Source organism: Sebastes umbrosus, chromosome 18 (assembly GCF_015220745.1).
Source record: "Sebastes umbrosus isolate fSebUmb1 chromosome 18, fSebUmb1.pri, whole genome shotgun sequence".
In the NCBI taxonomy this organism is placed as follows: Eukaryota; Metazoa; Chordata; class Actinopteri; order Perciformes; family Sebastidae; genus Sebastes; species Sebastes umbrosus.
The window spans coordinates 2,268,083-2,290,730 of record NC_051286.1 but is presented as its reverse complement, the minus strand read 5'-3'; the positions used below and the strand labels follow the sequence as shown (position 1 = coordinate 2,290,730).

At 41.7% G+C, this 22,648-nt stretch overlaps 1 protein-coding gene across 5 annotated transcripts in view; it reads right to left on the bottom strand.

Moving 5' to 3' along the window:
• Positions 1-22,648, bottom strand: part of pex7 (peroxisomal biogenesis factor 7) — a 50,371-nt gene that overhangs the window by 20,629 nt on the left and 7,094 nt on the right. For all 5 annotated transcript variants that reach the window (XM_037750471.1, XM_037750472.1, XM_037750473.1 and 2 more), the window contains 3 exons: positions 11,752-11,858; positions 10,951-11,064; positions 7,652-7,707 (listed from right to left, as the gene is read on the bottom strand). In XM_037750471.1, coding sequence (XP_037606399.1) covers positions 7,652-7,707; positions 10,951-11,064; positions 11,752-11,858 — 277 coding nt within the window. The remainder of the gene's footprint in view (positions 1-7,651; positions 7,708-10,950; positions 11,065-11,751; positions 11,859-22,648) is intronic.

Genomic DNA, 22,648 nt, shown 5'->3' with positions numbered 1-22,648 from the left:
TAAATGCATGAATATATAAATACATTTAAATCAATAAATCAATAAAAAATAAATAAATTGTTTTAAAATTAATAAAAATAAATACATAAATAAATAAAAGGGAAAATCAAACCAAAAAGTACATAAATAAGATAATTAATACAAAGATAAGCAAATAAAGTAGCAAACTAAAACAAAAATATAAATTCATGTCATATTTGATCAATAAATTAATGGCTATATTTACTTTTAATATTATTTTTGTTTCATTTAATGACATTTATTTATTTTAGATTTTGTCAGGTTCCATCCTCCATACATTATAACATCAAACAGCAGAAAGGGTTGAGGAACATGGATGAATCAAATAGTAGAGTACAGAACTGAATCAGAAGAACTGATGGCATCTGAGCATTCAGAACGCTGCACTCCAAACTGAGACTGTCAAGACTACGACTGGATAAACAAAGAGGAGAGGAGGAGGTGGGCGGCGAGCGGATATGAGGTATATGAGAAAGGATTAATAGAACTCTGTGTGTACATGTGGCTGGCTATAGAAGAGTGTGTGCTCAGATGTATTTGCATGTGTGCATTCATGTCTTGTTCTTTGTGTGTGTGCAGGTGGATTAGTTCAGTATTTGTGCGTGTTACAGCACACAGGAAGGCCGACAGAAGCAGGTGTGTGTGAGTTTACACAGCGGAAGGTGCAACGAGCTGAATACACCGACAGGTGGACGAGGGGGCGCTCAGATTTAAGATTTAATACACCTTCACATGATGGACGGCTTCATTTCAACAGGTCTTAGTGGAGCAATTCAAGAGCTGTTATATAATATAGGAGAAAGTCTATACATAGAATGTTATGTAGCTAGGTAGGTATTATGTATTTATTACATAGAAGAAGTGTGTTTTCATAATGTTGAACAGGACAGGAAATCCTATTAGTGATTAAAATAGATAATCACACATTTATTATCTGTTCAACATGTATCTTAAAGGGAGATTTGTCAAGTATTTAATCCTCTTATCAACATGGGAGTGGACAAATATGCTGCTTTATGCAAATGTATTTATATATTTCTTATTGTAAATCAATTAACAACACAAATCAATGACAGATATTGATCCAGAAACCCTCACAGGTACTGCATTTAGCATAAAACAATATGCTCCAATCATAACATGGCAAACTGCAGCCCAACAGGCAACAACAGCTGTCAGTGTGTCAGTGTGCTGACTTGACTATGACTTGCCCCAAACTGCATGTGATGATCATAAAGTGGGCATGTCTGTAAAGGACATAATTGATTGATGACTCCCTTACTTTTAAACCACATGTGCTGTACCTTGTAAAAAAAATCTGAGGCTAAAACTGAGTTTTTATTTTCGAAACAAGTTTTGTTTTTCTTTTAAAACGTCTTGTTTCTACAACATTTTTACCGGTTTTAGATTATAGAGATGTTTCGTACATGCACCCTTCTGCTCAGTGCCTTCATATGGTTGATGTAGCTCACCATGCATCCTTGAGGTTCATTTCAGGTTGTAAAGCTCTGACTCACCGCTGTGAGTTGTACTCTCGGGTGGGATGGCCTGCACTGGCAACCCGTAGGCTTGCCCATTGGTACATCTTTATAAATATATTTTATATATATATATATATAAGGTGAATCTGCGTCTGCTCCCACACTACTTCAGTGTTTTTATTACGCAGAAAAACTGTGGACAGTATTCACTGCGTTCACAGAACTTATTTGTGCTCTCTGTCTCAAAAGCTCGGACAAAAATTGAGGGAAAGTGTGTTTGCATATTCTGCACCCTCAGCCTGGAATTTGCTCCAAAAGTACCTGAAAATCAAGGAGCTCTTATCATTAAACATGTTTAAATCTAAAATGAAGGCTTTAGAAGCAGACTCTATGGCATGCCAATGTTTTTAGCTTCCGTTGTTGTACAGCTGACTCACAGAAAAGTTCCTTTTTGTCCCCCATTTGTCTTTAGATAGTTCTCTTTTAATGCAAATGTTAGTGCTTTTAGTGTTTGTGTCTCTGTCTGAAACTTTATGTTCATGCTGCTGACTGTCTTGGCCAGGTCTCCCTTGGAAAAGAGGTTCTTAATCTCAATGGGACTAACCTGGTTAGGGGAGACTCGTGGGTACCCATAGAACCCATTTTCATTCACATATCTGGAGGTCAGAGGTCAAGGGACCCCTTTTCAAAATGGCTTTGAAAAGGTTTTTCCTCGCCAAAATTTAGCGCATGTTTGGGGCGTTATTTAACCTCCTTCACGACAAGCTAGTATGACATGGTTGGTACCGATGGATTCATTAGGTTTTCTAGTTTCATATGATACCAGTATCTTCACTCTAGCTTTAAAACTGAGCCCGCTACAACCTAAAAACCGCAAGTCGCGTTAATGCGTTAAAGAAATTAGTGGCGTTCAAACCGATTTGCATTATTATCGCGTTAACTTTGAAAGCCAGTTATCATAATCAATAAAAGTTAAGCAGTGCAGCTGATCAACAGACAAAGAAGAGACTAACGATGTAAAGAGTCTCCTTGATAATGAGGTGATTAGAGCCTCATGCACTCAGTCATGATCGATGCTGAGAGGACACACACGCACACACACACACGCACACGAAGAACAGGTGATAATTAGCTTGATCGCCTTTGTGTTTAGATTGTTTAACAGAAAACAAACCCACGTGACACACTCACACACACACACACACACACACACACACACACACAACAACGTGCAGGACCATGGGTAGCCCCGGCTCCGTCCCGTTCACAGTGTTTTACTGAGATAACATCAGATGAAGTAAACCCACTGACACCGTGCTATCACGGCGGTAATGAATGGATTAAGGATTATCTCAGAGAACGGACAGAAGCCTGAGTTAATAAAGGAGAACACCAGCGAGTGCAAGATTAAATTAAAGATGTACGATGAATGCTTAAAAAAAAAAAGGTTCCTCTATCTGCACCGACACAATCTGGTGAGTTTCTGAGGAAACGAGCTGAGGATGTTTCAGGTTTCACTTCATTACGTCTGTCTTTTTAAGAGAGCTCTTGAGAATAATATGTGTCTCTTTAGCAGCTAAATGCTCCACCGTGTTCCCCAGCTAGTCTCTAACGGTGTCCGTCTGCTGTTTGCTGCTGAGCAGGAAGTGTATTCAGCGGCTTTATCAGAGCTTGTTTGATGGAAACAGCTGGAAACACTGAAACTGAACCAGACAGAATCAGAACTATAGCTCCGGGACTTTTAATCCCAGGAACTAGGGATGCTCATTTTGAAAAATGTTCTTAACCGATAACCGACCCTGGTTAACCGATTATTAACCGTTAACAGACAAGATTTGTGCCTCCCATGCAGCGGTGCGCCAGCTACAGGAGGACAACAGATATTGGTTGACGGGAGTCCCCAGTTCACCGTCCGGGAGCGTTAACTTGTGCAGTGTAGTGTCGCGGACATGCAGCCACTTTCCCAGTAAAAGTCTCCACCGCACATTTAGTTTAGTTTAGCAGGTTGTCAGCTGTGTGTCTGCCCGGCGGAACTTTAGCGAGTGTCCAACAAACAGTGTGTGTGTTTGTGCTACGTTAGCAGCTCTAGCATTGCCGGAGGCTTCGTGCTCGCCGCCGCCGCACACGTAGTCTGCGTAACTTTAGCGAGTTTCCAACAGACCGTGTGTGTGTGTTGGCGGTGAGTGTGAGGTTGTTGGTGGCGTTCTAGCTGTGAACGTAGGTGTAGCAGTGTGTGTATAGTTTATTTGTCGGTGAATAAATGCTACGAAACTACAACTCCTCCGCTCAAGCGAGCCAGAGACCAGAGACAACTTCCTGTATCCTGCAACTAGTCTGGCTCAAAATCTCACATGACTGACTGGTTGGTCTCAAGATGCAGATTTTTTTTAAACGGCGGTCCTGTAGTGATGCACGGGTCAGGTTTTTTTTTATCACCCAACCCGTTAAGAGAGCCAATCCGCACCGCCCTGACCTGCAAATATATGCGTCAATCAATTTTCAAGGACTGAAGTCTGAGTCAAGGACAGAGATGATAAGCGTACTGTGCAACGTAATCTCGTAAATACGTGAAATGACCACGCCCTCTTGATAGGGCATCACATGACAGAGACAGAGAGAGAGAGGAAGAGATGGTGGAAGGTGGGCTATTGCACGCAAAGTTTCTGTAAGTTATTAATAACTTGTGCATTACTACCGTCCTGTGAATCGCGAGTACTCAACCAACCCTTAAAGTTCCTGAACTTTCAGAAAGTACCACCTGACCAGGGACATTTTGGGGGTTAAAATAATGTCCCTGGAACTTAATTTAGACACTGGTCCCTGTAGTCGAAATGCAATGCGTTCTTCTAAAACAGTTGACACACCGTAAGGTTCGATTTGGCCCGACACATGTTTGTAGCGAAAATACAAAATAAATATGAATTTAAAAAATATATAATATAAATCATTTAAAAAAAATTATGAGGTAAAATCACTCCTTAAATATGTAACTATTAATTATTTTCATATACTGAGAACGGCGGGCGGAATGACGCAGGAAGTTAGCTTCGTGCAAGTCAGGTAACAAAAATCAAGGAGAGGCAGTGACGGTTGCACACGAACAAAAGGCATTTCAATGGAAACTTGGGATCCTAGTGCAATTTTGCATGTTAACAATACCGTTAAGTCCGTTTTGGCTCCCCAAAGGAAATATTTGGGCATCTCTCCTCCAAAGGTTCCTAGTTAAGGGGCTAAAACTCTCCTTAGATCTGCAGAGTTCATGATAATTCTCTGTGATTTAATGCCTATCCACATTAGAGATTTAAAGTCAGGATATCTCGACCTCTGCTGCTTTGATTTTGACCGTTGTTTAACTTAATACGACTCATGTGAGTAACATTACGTAGCAGAGGAAGGAGTGGCCTAACGGGGGCATCAGTGACTTGAGGTTTAATCATCCAGACCCTCACCTGAAGATCAGACTGCTCTGTAACAGACAGGCAACAGGTGTGAATGAGTCAGTGAGAGGCAGCGTGTTGTAAAATAGCGTTTTGTATTCAGCAAACCTCCCTCGCTACAAAATTGAATTGTCATGAATTATTTCTATGCATTAGTTTTATGCTCAGCAATCGTATTTTATTTTGTTTTGCAGCCTCGGGGCTTCTTCCTGGAAATCACAAATAAATGTTCTTTGGTACTTTTGGATTTGTTTCTGAGGATTATTACTGCGGACGCTGTTTTCTTACCTTACAAAGACGACCTTAACCCCCAGTGTGTGTGTGTGTGTGTGTGTGTGTGTGTGTGTGTGGGCAGCCTATAATGAAATCAGTACTCAGCATTGAGTATTTGAGCCAATGAAAGCTCGGATCGATAAAACACAAGTTTTGGTAGAGAGCCAGCTCTCACCACATTTATCTTTCAGCCTTCCTTCTTTCTCTTTGGCACTTAAACTGCCTCCCTCCTCTCTCTCTCTCTCTCTCTCTCTCTCTCTCTCTCTCTCTCTCTCTCTCTCTTTCTCTCACTCTCTCTCCATCATTTAAGATATCCAACACCTGACATTTATTTCAGCATCACTCCTCTTTTAACTTGCCCCCGATCATCCTTCCATCTTTTGTTTCTAATCTCGTCAGCGACAACAGAAGTTAAACTGTGTCATTTCAGCCCGGTTTCATTCCCAGAGCGTCAAATACCGACGCTTTGTCACGTCGCTCGGCGTCTGATACCGACGCACACAACACATTCTCGCTCCCATCTCGTCAAATACCGTCGATTGGTAGGTGCCCCTCGGCATCGGAGACTTAAAGACAATTTAAAGAAAAATGCAAATTCCCAATTAGGATAAGACTCCCAGAAGCCCTGACTAAATCCTTGTCATCCTGATTAATTGTATTATTGATTGATCTGTCAAGAACGCCCATAAAATAGAGAAAAATGCTCATTACATTTTCCCAGAGCTAGCGGTGACGTCTTTAAATTGCTTATTTTGCCCGACGAGCCAAAGACGCAAAGATCTTCAATTTACAATGATGAAAAAACAGACAAGCACGACTCAAAAGAACTCCAAATAGATTACATTTTGTGACTATTTCACGGACTGCTGTGAGACTGTTTTGGACAGACATACAGACAGGTTTTATAGAACAGAACAGACTTTAAGTTAAATTTAAAACCCTGCAGAAACTCCCACTGAAACGCAGAGAGAGAGAGAGAGAGAGAGAGAGAGAGAGAGAGAGAGAGAGAGAAAGGGTGAGATTATGAAGTAGCATATTCTAATAAAACACACAGAGGCAGTCTTGCTTGATATTACAGATTTTATTAACTCTGCAGCTCACCTTGTCTCCATCGTTCTCCCCCTCTCTTTCTCTCTCTCCATCTCACACACCAGTTAACTTAATCACACATTATCACAGTGTCCTTACTCATTACTACTTCTAGGATGACACCATTCATCCACTATGGATGGTAATTGAAAGAAAAGGAAGGTAAGCAGAAACACGACTCCGTGCTGGAGACCACATCCTCCTCCGCCGCTGCTGCTGCTGCTGCAGACTTTTAACCTCTAAAAGTTGGTTTCAAATAGTCAAATGTTTCTATTATATCCAGGTAACAACCTCCGGGTCTGAGAGGTGAAGCCAATGAAGTGTTTTAAACCTTCATTCTCTCTAACAGCCAGCAGGGGGCGACTCCTCGGCCAAAAACCAAGATGGTGACGGCCAAAAACCAAGATTGCGTTGGGCAAAAACCAAGATTGCGACTCAAGGCTTTAAACCCGTAGTCCACAAATTTAATCTAACTTTGAAAAAATAAAATGTTGACTTTATGTTCACTGAGATGATTAAACAACTCAAGCAACTTCACAACAATGCTAAAGGTTTATATTTATAAAGGTTTTTATATTGCACAGAAATGAATGAAAACCAACGGATGCCTGGAACAGAAGACAAAACGCATAGCCGATGCTCAGCTGTGATGTTAAGGATACTTGATTTATATTAAAAGCACTGGTAAATGGTAAAATGGTAAATGGACTTGGACTTATAAAGCGCTTTTCTAGTCTTCCGACCACTCAAAGCTCTTTACACTACATGTCAGTATTCACCCATTCACACACACATTCATACACTGATGGCAGAGGCTACTAAAGTGCCAACTTTGCCCATCAGGATCTAATCTAAATACTCATTCACACATCGATGGCTATGCCTTCGGGAGCAATTTGGGGTTAAGTGTCTTGCTCAAGGACACACGACATATGACCCGGAGCAGCCGGGTATCGAACCACCAACCTCCCGATTGGTGGACAACCTGCTCTACCCTCTGAGCCACATTGATGTGTGAATAAATATACAGTAGTGTGAAAATTTCCAACTCAGCCGCTCTGTTTGCGTTTCCTCTCTAATGTTTACTATAAATTACTTTGTGCAAACGCATTCACTTAAACCTGTAAAACCTCCTTCATTTCCACGCGTCGTTAATGCTAAATAAGTTCCACGCACACTTCAGACCGGTGTTTCACAATAAAACACAACTGCAAAGAAGCCGATGACAACTTCACTTAAAGAACTGTAAGTTCACACAGCGCTTCATGATCAGGACAAAGACATAGAAAGAGATATTAAGAGATAGAAAGAGACTCAGAAAACTACACAAGTACTAAAGGTGTATCTTACCTGACAGTGAAGTCGTACGAGCAGGACGCCACCACCGTCTTACTGAACGGAGAAAACTGCAGAAAGAGGAATAAAAAAAATATTATCTTTAATAAAATGCTAAAATAATGTTCTTTATCTGTTACATTATTTCACATTTCTGTATTTCCAATACGAAATGAAGGTCATTTGTTTGTGTTCTTATTCATGAATGTTGTGGTGGAGAGATAAAAATACTCCATTACAAATCTACTTGAGTAAAATTCACTAGTATTATTAGCTAAATGTACGTAAAGTTAAAAGTAAAAGTACTAGTACTTTCGGTTTGCACCAAACATCAACAGATGAATGAAAAAAAGAAAAATGAATCATAGAAAATAAAGGTTTCCCCTCACAAATCCAGGGAAGTCCCAGTTATAGATCTTTCTAGTGAGTCTTTCATATTTCTGTTGGTTTAAGTTTCTCTGAAGAAGAATGAAGCGAGAAGCTCTTTCAAAGTACAAATGAGAAAGCAGACCACCTGCAGCGCTGTTGACAGTTTGTTCTGCTGAATGTTTTGCATCCTGCTGAGTAACGTTTCATGTTGTACTGAAGTCTGTTTTCGGGGCTGCAGCTGGAGGCCGTCCCTCATCTTGTAAAAGGAAACTGTGAATGTTAAAATATGTGAAATTCTTTCAATCAAAGTGAAAAACGCCTTCAGGCGGGACGAGCCGGAGTGTTCTGCTCAGCAGTTAGAGGATCGTAGCGACACAGAGAGGCTGAGAAGAGTCCACGGAGAGTAATTTCACCGGCTGCCGGCTAAAGCGCTCCTAAATTAATTTATTCGTTCATTTGTTCCACCTCTCCGCTTCCGACGGTTTCACCTCTCTTATCGGGCAGATTCAAACACCTTTCTCTCTCCGCTGCCGTCCCTCTCCTTCTCTTTCCTCTCAGTTAAACGTACAGATGCTTTATTGGTATCATCAGCAAGAAGTCATTTGTTACCAAAGCAAAAGAGCAGCTGTGATGATGTAGAACAACATCATCTGGGAGCACTTTCCTCTTAATGCGTATGTCTAACAGAAGAAAAGTAGAGTTCAACACCGACTGTCTCCAGTACTTTCCTCTGATATAGAGAAGGGTCCAGCTGCAGAGCTGCAGGCTCAGGCCCACCTCCACCGTCGGACGCTTTACGGTCCCGAGCTTGAAGACGGAAATGACGTCTGAAATTGTTAACGCCAGAGACGATCATCAGGATACGATAGAATGTGTTCATTAGTTTGAATACAAAACCTTTAGTTCCGCAAACAAAACTTTAAGTTTCGCAAACAAAACTTTTGGATTCGCAAACAAAACTTTTAGTTTCGCAAACAAAACCTTTAGTTCCGCAAACAAAACCTTTGGATTCGCAAACAAAACGTTTGGATTCATAAACAAAACTTTTAGTTTCGCAAACAAAACCTTTAGTTTCGAAAACAAAACTTTTATTTTCGAAAAAAAAACTTTTAGTTTCGCAAACAAAACTTTTGGATTGCAGGTAAATGCAGTACCTGTGAGGGTTTCTGGATAATATCTGTCATTGTTTTGTGTTGTTAGTTGATTTCCAACAATACATATATACATACGTTTGCATAAAGCAGCATATTTGTCCACTCCCATGTTGATAAGAGTATTAAATACTTGACAAATCTCCTTTTAAGGTACATTTTGAACAGATAAAAAACGTGCGATTAAATTGCGATTAGTCGTGATTAACTACTGTGATCCATTAACAGCCCTAGTTCTGATAATATTTTCATCACCAGCTTCAGCAGCAGTCTAAACCACTCTATTTGGAAATGAAACGTCAGCAATCATACCTCATTGCAACAGGAAAACTGTGCACTTACAATAACGGTAAGTACAGCAGGTGAACGTTGTGATAATGATGACAAAGCTACTAAAATAAGATCCAAAATGTATTTTAAAATTCACTTTTAACAGTTGTACGGTACAGTAAGTGTCTCCGTCTGTCAGTTTATTTTCATCTCTTTTCTCTTCTTCTTCTGCTAATCGTGATCAATCACTTCACTTCCTGTCTGCTTCCTCCAGTGAAATCGATACGAGCAGACGGATTTGCAAACATTGACAAAACACAAACACAGTTTTTAGAGTCTCGATCGATTAGTGACACCTGTCACCTAGAAAACACCAGCTTGAGCAAGACAGCTGCTTGATTGGGTGAACTCAGGTGAGTGTGTGTGTGTATGCGTGTGTGTGTGTGTGTGTGTGTGTGTGTGTGTGTGTATTCATGACGTCAGTGTGTGTGTGTGTGAAGTGACATGTGTCTAAACCGAGTAAGTGGTATGTGTTTGGGAACTCCTCTGCAGCTGTCTTTGTGTGTGTGTGTGTGTGTGTGTGTGTGTGTGTGTGTGTGTGCGCGTGTGCATGTGTGTGTGTGTGTGTGGTCTTATTAGGTCCATTTAAGTGGGTGTTTTGATGCTGTCAGACCCTGGACTGTGTCTCTGCCACCACACACACATTTTGCTTTTGATTCTGAGGCGTGATTTGTGCTCGACTCATCTGCAAAGGGCCGGGAGCGTCCACACGGCCAAAGTGACGTCACACCTTCGTGGGAGATTCGTGTGACAGGTTTTGCCTCTCCATGCACACCTACCGATTAAATACTATCACAATACTTGGGTGCCGATTCGATATGTGTTGCAATTTTTAAGTATTGTGATTCGATATTACAATTTATTGCGATTTTTCTGATTTAACTTTTTTAACACTAGATCATAGGGGGAAAAGTTGAAACATACACTTCTAGGGACTTTTACTTTGTAAAATATCTAAATTAATCCATTAAAGTGTTTGATTTTCAGCATGTATGTAGTCAGAGATGTCCTGAAGTCAAATATATCAGTTATTGTCAGGAGTTATTGATTATCCAGCAACCCAAAAATCAAAGAATAAAGACATTTCCCTCACAGATTAGTGGTGTTTTCTTTTTAATTTGTAAGGGACATGTAATGTTTTATACTTCTGGTGAATATAATCCAATCAATCTTATTTCTGTATTTAGTATATACAGTTCCCTTTTTTGAACACCTTATTTTGAAAACCGGACGTAGTCCCAAGTGTCTACTTCCTGTAACTTCTCCAAGGTGGTCTCTAGCTCTCCCGTCAGCTCCGTTCTCTTTATCCATCCATGGTCAGCTCCATCGGGGCCGTTTCAATGCAGTGAACAGAAATGTCAGTATCTGGGTGCTCTACAGTCGTAGCGTCGGCTACACGTATAACGTTAACGTTATATCACCGTGCATGTGTGTGTGTGTGTGTGTGTGTGTGTGTGTGTGTACCTTGACTCTGCGGATGGCGTAGGTGTGTCCCAGCAGTTGATTGACAGGCTGTCGGACGTTCCTCAGGTCCCACACACACACACTGCAGTCCACTGACCCGGTGGCCACGATATTCTGCAGACAGACAACAATTACAACATTATCATAAAAACTCATAAAAACTCACAAAGTACTACATTTATAAATGCATTTTCAACTAAAATAAATGTGGCTACTTTAATGGAGAATGAAGCTTATTAAATACATCGATGGTGGACTGAACCTGATCAGCTTCATTTCAAACTACACTGCATGTGGCATCTTTAACTAGAACAAACCTGTTATATAGAAATGTATTTCGATTACACGCACCTTGGATAGATGTGTTAATACTTAAGGATGGTCCATCCAGTTCTTACATAAACTACATTTGTCATAGATAAGAATTCGGGCTGTCAAAGTTAACGTGATAATAACGCGTTAACACAAATTTCTTTAATTTCTTTAACGCATTAACGCAACAATTTTTAGGTCTTAGCGGGCTCAGTTTTAAAGCTAGAGTGAAGATACTGGTATCATATGAAACTAGAAAACCTGAAGAATCCATCGGTACCAACCATGTCATACTAGCTTGTGGCCAAGCAGCATATTTGCCCACTCCCATGTTGATAAGAGTATTCAATATTTGACAGATCTCCCTTTAAGGTACATTTTGAACTGATAAAAAAAGTGTGATTAATCGCGATTAAACATTTTAATCGATTGACAGCCCTAATAAAAACCACAGTAAAGCCAGAGGTGCAGCACGAGGTGGGCGGTTACCTGGTCATATTTGCACCAATCACAGCTGAGGATCTCAGCCTTGTGCGCCGGGATGGCCAATCGACACGCGGCGCTTTTCACATCCCAAACTCTGAGTGTCCCGTCGCCTGAAAGCAGACAGAGAGAGAGAGAGAGATACAGAAAGAGGTTTACCCAGCATGCCCGTTAAAACCACAGCCCATACTGGGGACCACTGAGCAGCTGGACTGCCCTGCTCACTGGCACTTTGGTCATATACAGTATATATATATGTAAATATAACTAGAGACAGAAAGAAAGAAAGAAAGAAAGAAAGACAGAAGAGGTTAATAGAGGGGAACACGGCTGCAAGTGTTGAGTTCCTTCAGGTTTTATTTGACTGTGTGTGATTCCCAGTATAACTTATTCTCTTGTGAACACTCATTTCAGGGACCACTTCATTGTGGCATCAACCCAACAGTGTGTGTGTGTGTGTGTGTGTGTGTGTGTGTGTTCCTGGGCAGAGGTTGAGGGTCTGCCAACACACTGCGACAATCATAAAGCAGAACCTTTACACTCTGTTCTCCTCCCTCCTCCTCCTCTTCCTCCTCTCTCCTCCTCTTCCTCCTCCTCTCCGTCATTAATTTCACAGCCAGCAGGTTCTGAGAGGTTTTATTCAAACTCTGCAGTCTTTATGCCAACGTCACAGTGACGGCCTCAGTCTGCCGTCAAAACTGGGCAGTTTGAAGCTGAAGACGCCAACGAGAGGCAGTTCTAAAACGTTTAACGTTAACCTCTAGATAATCTATGTTTGCTTATCATTAGGTTATGTTTTCACCGGCGTTTGTTTGTTGGTTTGTTTGTCTGTCGGCAGGATTGCTCCAAAAGTTTGTGATGGATTTGAATGAAATTGTTTGGAGGGGTGGGATGTGGCACAATGAACAATCCATTAGATTTTAGTGGCGATCCGGATCATGAGCTGAATTCAGGAATTTTTTTACGGATTCCGATCAGCCTGAGCATTAAGACCACAGGGTAGAACACATGCGCAGGGTAAAAGAGTGACGCGTGTGTGTGCGGGAGCTGCTGGCCGTCCGCGGTGAGAAAGAACAAAGCGGTAGATGACGGGATGAGAGACAACGTAGTGTAACGTTATACAGACATAACAAGGCTGCTGAATGAGAGAGGCATCCGCCGACACGTTACACAGAAACACACCGTGTTAATAACAAGCCAACCGCCTCGCGGTATCTGTTTCTAAAGTCACACGTTGGCGGAGGTCTGCGCTCTCCGAGTGCCATTCTAGTTTTATTTGAGTTTTGCCTCTTTTGATTTTGATTATTGTAAAGTCGATATTCTTTGTTGACTGTGTGCTGGAACAACATTGATTAATTTTGATTAACCGCACGAGCCTGAATCACCAAACAAGTCACCACAACCGTGATTAAAGAAAATAACATGTTGTAAATGTCTATATAAATGATATCTACGAGGTGTCTAAAGTAGAGGTGGGAGAATGTATTTAAACCTTAATAGGATTATGTGACTCTGAAACAACGCTAACTAAAAGTCCCCTCACGGTGAACACCGGAGGGAAACTGGTGGGAATATTTTGAGTTTGAATTAGCAGCTCCGAACAAATCCCGACTATTTGTTGCTGCAGGGAAGAGATTAAAGAGCGCACCGAGGGAGCTTCCTGCTGGCATCACCTGATGTTTACTGACCACCAGATTAATCCTGCTTCCTCTCTTTCCTCCTCATCCTCTCCGCTCCCTCTTTAATCCCAACAGATGGATGGAAAAACCCAACACACCCTCCTCTCAGCATCCTCCCGCTCTTTATCGATTCCTTCATTTTAACCCTTCCTCCTCTGATTTATCCTCTTCCTCGCTCACACACTCCCCCTCTCAGCCGTGTGAGGAAGCTCCACTGGCATCATCACGTCACTTCAAGTGGAAAACGTGCCAACTAGACAGAGTGTAGGTGTGTGTAGAGGTGTGTGTGTGTGCGTGTGTGTGCGTGTGTGTGTGTGTGTGTGCGTTCTGCAGCACATTAGAGGCTGACTTCTGTAAAAGGGTCTCGCTCTATTACACCTGCTATCTCTGCTGTATCAGCAAGTTCAGCTAACACACACACACACACACACACACACACTCCCACATGCAGTAAGCTTCTTACTGATGCGAGACAACTTTAAAATCCTGCAGATGTACAACACACACACACACACACACACACACACACACAAACCTGATGCCAGTGAATTGATGCTGAGAGATGTGAAGAGGGAAACACTACAGAGCTCTTTACTGTTAACGGGAATTCATCTGTTTATGTATTTAGGAAAAAACAGGAATCAGAAATCAGATTTAAAAACATACAGTTTGAACATATAATCTGTAGATTAAAAGTTTCTTTGCTGTTTGTTTGTTTTATTACACTGAGGGGTTCAAAGTCAATCAATTAAAATAGTAAATCGCGATTAGGGATGTCACGATACCAGAAATCTAGTAGTCGTGTGTACCCATAGAACCCATTTACATTCACATATCTGGAGGTCAGAGGTCAAGGGACCCCTTTGAAAATGGACATGACAGTTTTTCCTCGCCAAAATTTAGCGTAACTTTAGAGCGTTATTTAACCTCCTTCATGACAAGCTAGTATGACATGGTTGGTACCGATGGATTCATCAGGTTTTATAGTTTCATATGATGCCAGTATCAGACTTTTCTTCTGCCTTTCTTTTGGACATTCATTTTTCAGACCTTTTTTTTTTTTTACATTTTTCAGACTTTTTTCAGACTTTATTTCTTCCGGTATTTTTTTGACATTTTTCAGACTTTTTTTCTTCCGACATTTTTTTTTACTTTTTTCAGACTTTTTTTCTTCCGACATTTTTTTTTACATTTTTCAGACTTTTTTTCTTCCGACATTTTTTTTTACTTTTTTCAGACTTTTTTTCTTCCGACATTTTTTTTTACTTTTTTCAGACTTTTTTTCTTCCGACATTTTTTTTTACATTTTTCAGACTTTTTTTCTTCCGACATTTTTTTTTACATTTTTCAGACTTTTCTTCTTCCGACATTTTTTTTTTACTTTTTTCAGACTTTTTTTCTTCCGACATTTTTTTTTACATTTTTCAGACTTTTTTTCTTCCGACATTTTTTTTTACTTTTTTCAGACTTTTTTTCTTCCGACATTTTTTTTTTTACATTTTTCAGACTTTTTTTCTTCCGACATTTTTTTGGACTTTTTTCAGACTTTATTTCTTCCGGCATTTTTTTGACATTTTTCAGACTTTTTTTCTTCCGACATTTTTTTTCATTTTTTCAGACTTTTTTTCTTCCGACATTTTTTTTTACTTTTTCAGACTTTTTTTCTTCCGACATTTTTTTCTACATTTTTCAGACTTTTTTTCTTCTGACATTTTTTTTTACTTTTTTCAGACTTTTTTTCTTCCGACATTTTTTTCTACATTTTTCAGACTTTTTTTCTTCTGACATTTTTTTGGACTTAGTCACCTTTTCAACAACCGGCTAAAATGCGTCTCAAACAATGAACCAAGACTTCACATTTGGAAGAAGTCAGGTTCCATAAAAAGGTCCTTGGAAAAGTTCCTGAGGTCAAAAAGAGCCATTTCATTTCTGTTTTAAATGCCAACTTCCTGTTGCTGATGGCTTCTCTTCCAGCTAATCCCCCCCTCGCTGGAGGCGGAGGCATTTCTCTCACCCGCCACGCATTTCAAAACATCTTTCTCGTCTCACTAAATGTTGAGAGAGGAGAGGCTGAATGTGATCGCAGCGAGCGTGTGGGAGACTGAAGCAAAAAAAAAGGGTTCAAAATGAAAAGCCGGAGAGAGCTGCTGCATTCACGCAGATTTACATGATTGTTTTCATTAACGGATGAGGCGGAGATCACCCACCTCCACAGTTTATCTATAATACGACTTGGCACAGTGGCACACAGGGCTGGAAACACACACACACACACACACAGCTGGATGGTGTCCTCCACCGAGGCGAGCTGGCAGAGCAGCCGTGTGGAGAAACACAAGCAAACCAGAGGAATTACATGCAGACTAAAGACGTCATGCCGCTTTTATTCTGAGATAACTTTTCACTGCAGCTCTGCATTAAATTCTGTCAACAGCGACAGAAAACAGAAGTGAAAGAGGACGAATGGTGGATGCTACGGGTAAAAGGGGTTTCACACACGTGGAGCCAGATCCAAAATCAGTAGCTCAGTACATGGGGACTTGGCTCGGGAACTGGTAGCTGGAGAGGTGCCAGTTCACCTCCCGGGCGCTACCGCAGTCCTACATTACTGTTTGTGCATGTGTGTGTTTTGCATTATAATAACAGAGTGGAATAAAAAGAGAGAGCGAGCAGGCATTTTACCAGTACCCGGTATCGGGTCCGATACCACTTTACAGCAGCGCGACGTTAACCCTTGTCAACATCTTTCGGATCCTCACGCTCCACCTCGCCGACGGTGCGGGTGAGACAGGCTCCCACCTCACGCCGTCCCTCAATTTCATTTCGCCACAGGGTTTTGCTTGCACCCTCTGACTCGCGCGTGCGTTAGACTCCTTGGTCCGTGCATCAAGACGGGTCGGGTGGGTTGCCGACATCGCCACAGACTTCTGGCACCTTTTACATGGGCCGCGGCACGACACGGTTGGGGCAAGGGACCCTTTTGAAAATGGCCATGACAGTTTTTCCTCGCCAGAATTTAGCCCGACTTTGGAGCGTTATTTAACCTCCTTCCCAACATGGTAGCATGACATGGTTGACATGGTTGGTACCGATGGATTCCTCAGGTGTTGTAGTTTTTAGTTTCAGAGAACCTCCTAGAGCCTCTGAAAGACAGTAGAGTCCGTCTCAGAGGGTTAATCAAACTCTGGTATGGATGCAAGTCTTTAACAACGAAGCATCTTTTGTTCACTAAGTGTTGAACATTTGTTGTTCGTTCTGTTGCAGACTCCAACGAGGTTGTATGATTTTATTTGAGCTGTTGTTTACTGAAGCAGATCGGATGTGTTGCAGAGCTGAGAGCAACTCTGGCACCACAAATGACACTGGAGGAGGTCTGGAGGGCAGATTGAAGCTTAACAAACACACGACTCCTCTCTCCTCTCCTGCTGATGCTGGAGGTCTTGTGTGGCGTTGAAGCAAAGAAGAAGAAGAGAGGGATGAGAGGAGAGAGAGAGAGAGAGAGAGAGAGAGAGAGAGAGGAAGAGGAGGAGGAACATGAGAAGATGTGAGGAGAGGCAGCGAGGAGCATGGGAAATCCTGATAAGCTTATCGGAATGAGACGCCATCTGCCCCCCCCCTCGTATCTCCGTCTTTCTCTCCATCACTCGATTTCTCTTCAAAGGCGGCGGCGGCGGCGGCGGCAGTAGCCTCCTCGTGCTAACTGCAAAACGCCACCAGAGGGGGAAGCCTCCACGGGGAGATAAGGCAGCAATTCTCCACCGTGCGCTAATGCTAGCTAGCGCTGTTTGACAACTCATTATCATCCATCCATCCATCCGTAACAGCCACCAGAAGAACTAACAACTGCTTTTGTCGTGTTTTATTTTCAGCAACAGTCTTATTTTATACAACTTTATTTTATATATAATGTATATATTAATCTAAATGTATGATCTGAGTGATGTAATCTACTGGATGTTCACAGCTGGAGGTCTCCCTGCAGGTACGACGACAAATCTCATGTTGGAGCTTTTAATATTTAGAGTTTACAAACTGTTTAACAAGCAGCCAATTACAAGTGACATGTTATGTAAACTTAAATAAGTCAATGTATGCAAAGGACTGTCTGCATTAATGCATCTTTTTCATTTATTTTAAACGTGATTCATTAAAAAGAAGAGCGATCATGACTGAGTGTTGTACAGCAGGAGCAATTTATCAAATAAATAAAAACAAAAAGCTTCAATCTGAATCCTGCAGGATCTGAAAGTTCAGCAATCACAGGTCAAAGAGACCAAAACTGCATCGCGGCCAGCTTCTGTCTTACAAGCTTCAGGGAACACTTAGATTTATTTCTAACCTTTAAGTTTTCTGCAGCTCCGCCTGGCTTCACTCCTTCTATCAGTTCATTCAGTAACACCACCCACACAGCCGACATCACAGGGAAACTGGCAATTTTCAAGAAGTGAAAGGTCGATTTCCTTTCCAGATCAGCTGGTCGGTGGTCACTAAGCAACACCACCGGGACCCACTTCAGTCCCCGGACCATGAGCCTGGGAGCTACACCGTTACACCCTCTAACCCAGCTGTCAGACACACATCTGGATGTCCATCTTCAACATCCAACATTCCTTATTCGGTCTGACATTGTGTTCATGTTGGTCATCTCCTGGTTTCAGAGAAGTTGGAGTGAGGGAGTAACGTGTTCAGTCAAGACAAACTACGGTAGAGGCTGTTAGGAGCATTTAACCTTTTTCACAACGATGGAAGAAACGTTCCGATTTAAGGGTTATTTCTTTAAAGCTACGACGAGGAGCTTTAATAGTGTGTTGATTTTGGCCCTGTGGACAAAAGCGGAAGTGTTTTTCCGAGCACCAGAGTCCCTTTAGGAAACCTCTCACTTTACTGCAGCAAAATGAACCGATACCGAGTCAGTCCCTAGTCAGAAGGAAATGTTTAAATAACCATTTGTATGTGTGACGTGACAATGTGGAAAGACTTGAAACAACGCAAACTGCTTTAAATCAACAGACAGAGCTATCCTCACCTTGTCTCTAAAGCAAGTATCAACTTGTAAAGCTCAGTGATGAAACAAAGACAAATGGTGAAGGATAAATAATGAGTAGACTGAAACCTCTCTCACCTCAGTAAAACCTTCTCTCTGTTCACTACGGAGAGTAAACACAGTCAACATGTGTTATCACAGCTCTCTCTCTCTCTCTCTCTATCTCCATCTATTGATCGTTGCTTGTGTTCTCATTACAGCTGGGTTGAGGCCTGCAGCAGAGCACTCTGATGTGAGACAGGAGCCCTCGATCAACAGCAGGCCTGCAGAGAGACGCTCCTTCCTCTTCCTCCTCCTCGTGTGTGTTACCGCTGGGAAACCTCACACAGCGTTAGCATGTGTGCGTGACAAAGAGTGTATCCTCCTCCTCCTCCTCCTCCTCCTCCTCTCGGCTTATCCGTCATTTTGTCTCTCTCTTTTTTTGCTCTCTCTGTCTTATCCGTTGATGCCTTGCGCAAGGGCACTATGACTGATTCACTGAGGATGTGAGGTCAGCTGTATTAATGGATGACACTGTAAATAATGTGATATCTACCAGCAGCCCTGGAGATGAAGAGATGAAGGTGTTGCACGACCATTAACAGGAAAATAAAAGAAAAAGAGGAGAGAAATCTCAACAGCTGTTAGACAGACATAAAATTGTAAGCAGACATTAACGACCTCCAGATGATGAATCCGACTGACTTTTACGATTACTAATCGCAAATTAATTGCACGTTTTTTTTATCCGTTCAAAATGTACCTTAACCCTCTGAGACCAGGCCGCGATCCCGACTGGCATTACTGTCTTTCAGAGAATCTACTAAGTTCAGTTTTAGAGCGAGAGTGAAGCTACAGATATCATATGGAACTAGAAAACCAGGTCATGCTACCATGTCGGGAAGGAGGTTAAATAACGCTCAAAAGTTGGACTAAATTTTGGCGAGGAAAAACTGGCATGGCCATTTTCAAAGAGGTTCCTTGACCTACAACCTCAAGATATGTAGATTATGTCAACCTATACTCAAATGGTGTATCTGAATATTTCTGCATACTGGGGTCCCTAAACAGTCCTGAATTACATAGATTGGGTCTCACTGTAAAGCTGAGACTCTTGTGGATCCAATGAGCCCAACTGTATTCATGTGTGATGATGTTAGTCCCCATAGGAGACATTTCATTGACCTCACTGTATAAAATGACCTGTGGTGACCTCTAGGATAATCACAGCCTCATGAAACTTTACAGCCACAAACTAGAGACCTAGAGCATTCAGAGGATGGATGGATCAGACTAGAGACCTAGAGCATTCAGAGGATGGATGGATCAAACTAGAGACCTAGAGCATTCAGAGGATGGATGGATCAAACTAGAGACCTAGAGCATTCAGAGGATGGATGGATCAGACTAGAGACCTAGAGCATTCAGAGGATGGATGGATCAGACTAGAGACCTAGAGCATTCAGAGGATGGATGGATCAAACTAGAGACCTAGAGCATTCAGAGGATGGATGGATCAAACTAGAGACCTAGAGCATTCAGAGGATGGATGGATCAGACTAGAGACCTAGAGCATTCAGAGGATGGATGGCTTTCCTAGCTAGATTGACAATAAGGGGGTTCTGAGCAGTTTACACAACAGAAGTGCTCGCCATTTAAACGCCTGAAAAATGCAATTCCTGCAGAAATCTCCAAATGTCAAAAGTTTTTGATTCCAAATCACAGCATGTCTTTTTCTATAGTGTTCCTCAAGGTCTTGGTGTCTTAATGTGGTATTTTGGAGGGATTATTGATCATTTTTTATCAATTCTCGAGTAGTAAAAAAATGGTTAAATTTTGCACCAAATCTGTGTAATAAATGGTATCAACCCCAAAAATTGCTGCAACAACTTATGAGACATAATAGAGCATGGGGATGACCATCATATACTTCTATCATAATGTTCTAAATCTCAAATTAATCTCCAGGTTCTCAGCTTTCAGATGATGTACACCACTTCTATGTGACATCTACTGTTGACCTGCTATCTCCCCCTAAAGATGGTGCCTCAGAAGCACCGAAACAGACGAGTTACAGTTCATGTTGTTTCTAAAGCTTCCCCCGAGGCTAAGAGGTAACATACACACACACACACACACACACACACACAACAACAAAAACGTGACTCTGTGTTTGGGTGTGTGTGTGGCGGTGAACCTTTGTCTCTGATCGACGCCTGCTATCAATTATTTAACCAGACACTACCTGCTATCACTGAACAAACACAAACACACATATTATGATTAACTGTGAGTGTGTGTGTGTGTGTGTGTGTGTGTGTGTGCGTGCGTGCGTGCGTGCGTGCGTGCGTGCGTGCGTGCGTGCGTGCGTGCGTGTGTGTGCGTGCGTGCGTGTGTGTATGTGTGTGTGCGTGTGTGTGTGTGTATGTGTGTGTGTGTTTGTGTGTGTCATTTTGCTGTTGGGCACTTTACTCTCTGGCAAAACACACTCACACAGATACTGAATATACACAGCCGAGGCTCAGTCTCACATAAAGCTGGACAATAATTATATTATTATTAATAATCAAATAGAAGTATCCTCATACAACGGTTCATATGTCCAGCGTCAATTTACGCTCCAATCTTTTCAAAATAAACTTCCGTCTTCACAGGAAACAGCTTAGTTTGGATTAAGAAACAAAACCACTTGGGTAGCCCCGGGCCACACAGGGAACGTGAGCAGCGTGTGGCGTGTTGTAGAACATGCAGTGACTTGGAGAGCTCCATGAATGAATATAGTACGGGGTTTTAATTTTGGATCATTACTATTATTTACAAATGAGCACATGTTTCTTAACCTTTCTCTGCCTAAAATAAATATAAATTACATTTATAATGAAAAAAAATTGGTCATTATGAAAGGCAAATTCTATGTAGAAAGAAAGGGCTGACAGCAGCAGAAACGCCACACGCGTGAGATACGCAGCAGTTCAAGAAGGCAGCAGTCACGTACCGGCCCAGTCTGGCCCGAGCATTAGGGTTAGGAATGGGTCGTGGTTAAGTAATACCAAACCGGAAGTGGTGTAACTTAAGTGCGGAACTTCCGTGACAAAAACTACTCAAAAATAACAACAAGCAAGTGGGCGTGTCGATGACATTTCTATCATGCGGCTGGCGCTAAACTTGAAGAAAAGAAACATCCAAGGGTGAAGAAAATGGATCATTTACACGAAGACGCTAATGAAAATGTTTCAAATGATTCAGGAACTTCTGTCGGTAAGGACCAACGTTGAATCTCAGTTGTCGATGACCAAATTATGAACCTTCTACGTGACCGCGGTGTAATCGTGTCATGTCCTGCACGCTCTACCCAGGCGCCAACCTTCATCTAAACGGAGTATTTCCAGCAGGTGAGAATGTGCCTGACTTCGGACAACGTCCGGACCTGATTCTCTGGACGCTGTCTGGAGTTCATATGAGAAAACAGCTTCGATGTGCTCTGAGTTTTTAGTTGTTTTTGAGCCACTGATTCTAGCAGCGTCCCATCACCCCATGTTTCACGAAACTAAACTGCAGTGAGTCTACATCTGACCCCTTTACATCCTGATAGCAATACAATCTGACTGAACCTTTAGGGAAGAGAAAAGTAAAAAATAAGAGCAGAAAACAGCAGTAAAGAAACAAACAGAAAGTAGAACAACAGCAAGATGAACGACTGAACTGGACTCAACTTAATTGCTCTGGATTGAAGCCGGTTGCAGAAACAGATAAACACAGACAGTAATTTGTTCTTCTTCTGTTGTATCTCTGCTGCTGCTGCAGGTCAAACAGAGCGGAGCTGCTGACCTTCACCTCCAGCTACTCCTGCTGCTCCTCCTCTCACTTCCAGCTCATTTTCAGACTCACTCTTCAGACACAAGTTTGTTTCCCGAGTAGTTCGGGAGGTGTAATCATCATCACTGCCAGTTTGAGTTCTCACACAAGAACTCCTCTGAAGCTCGGACTGATTGTGTGTTAGCTTAGTTTGTTTTTAATGTTTATTTTGTTGTTATTTTATTTTAGTCAACTTTTTTTGGCATACTGAATTATTATTTAAAATGTATACGGAGCATCTTTGGCTCAAACATATCTTTCAGGATAAAAGTTATATATTTTTTCTGGTTTCAGTTTGAACCTTTAGCTGTGGTAAATAAAATGATTGGCCTCAGTATCAGCAGAT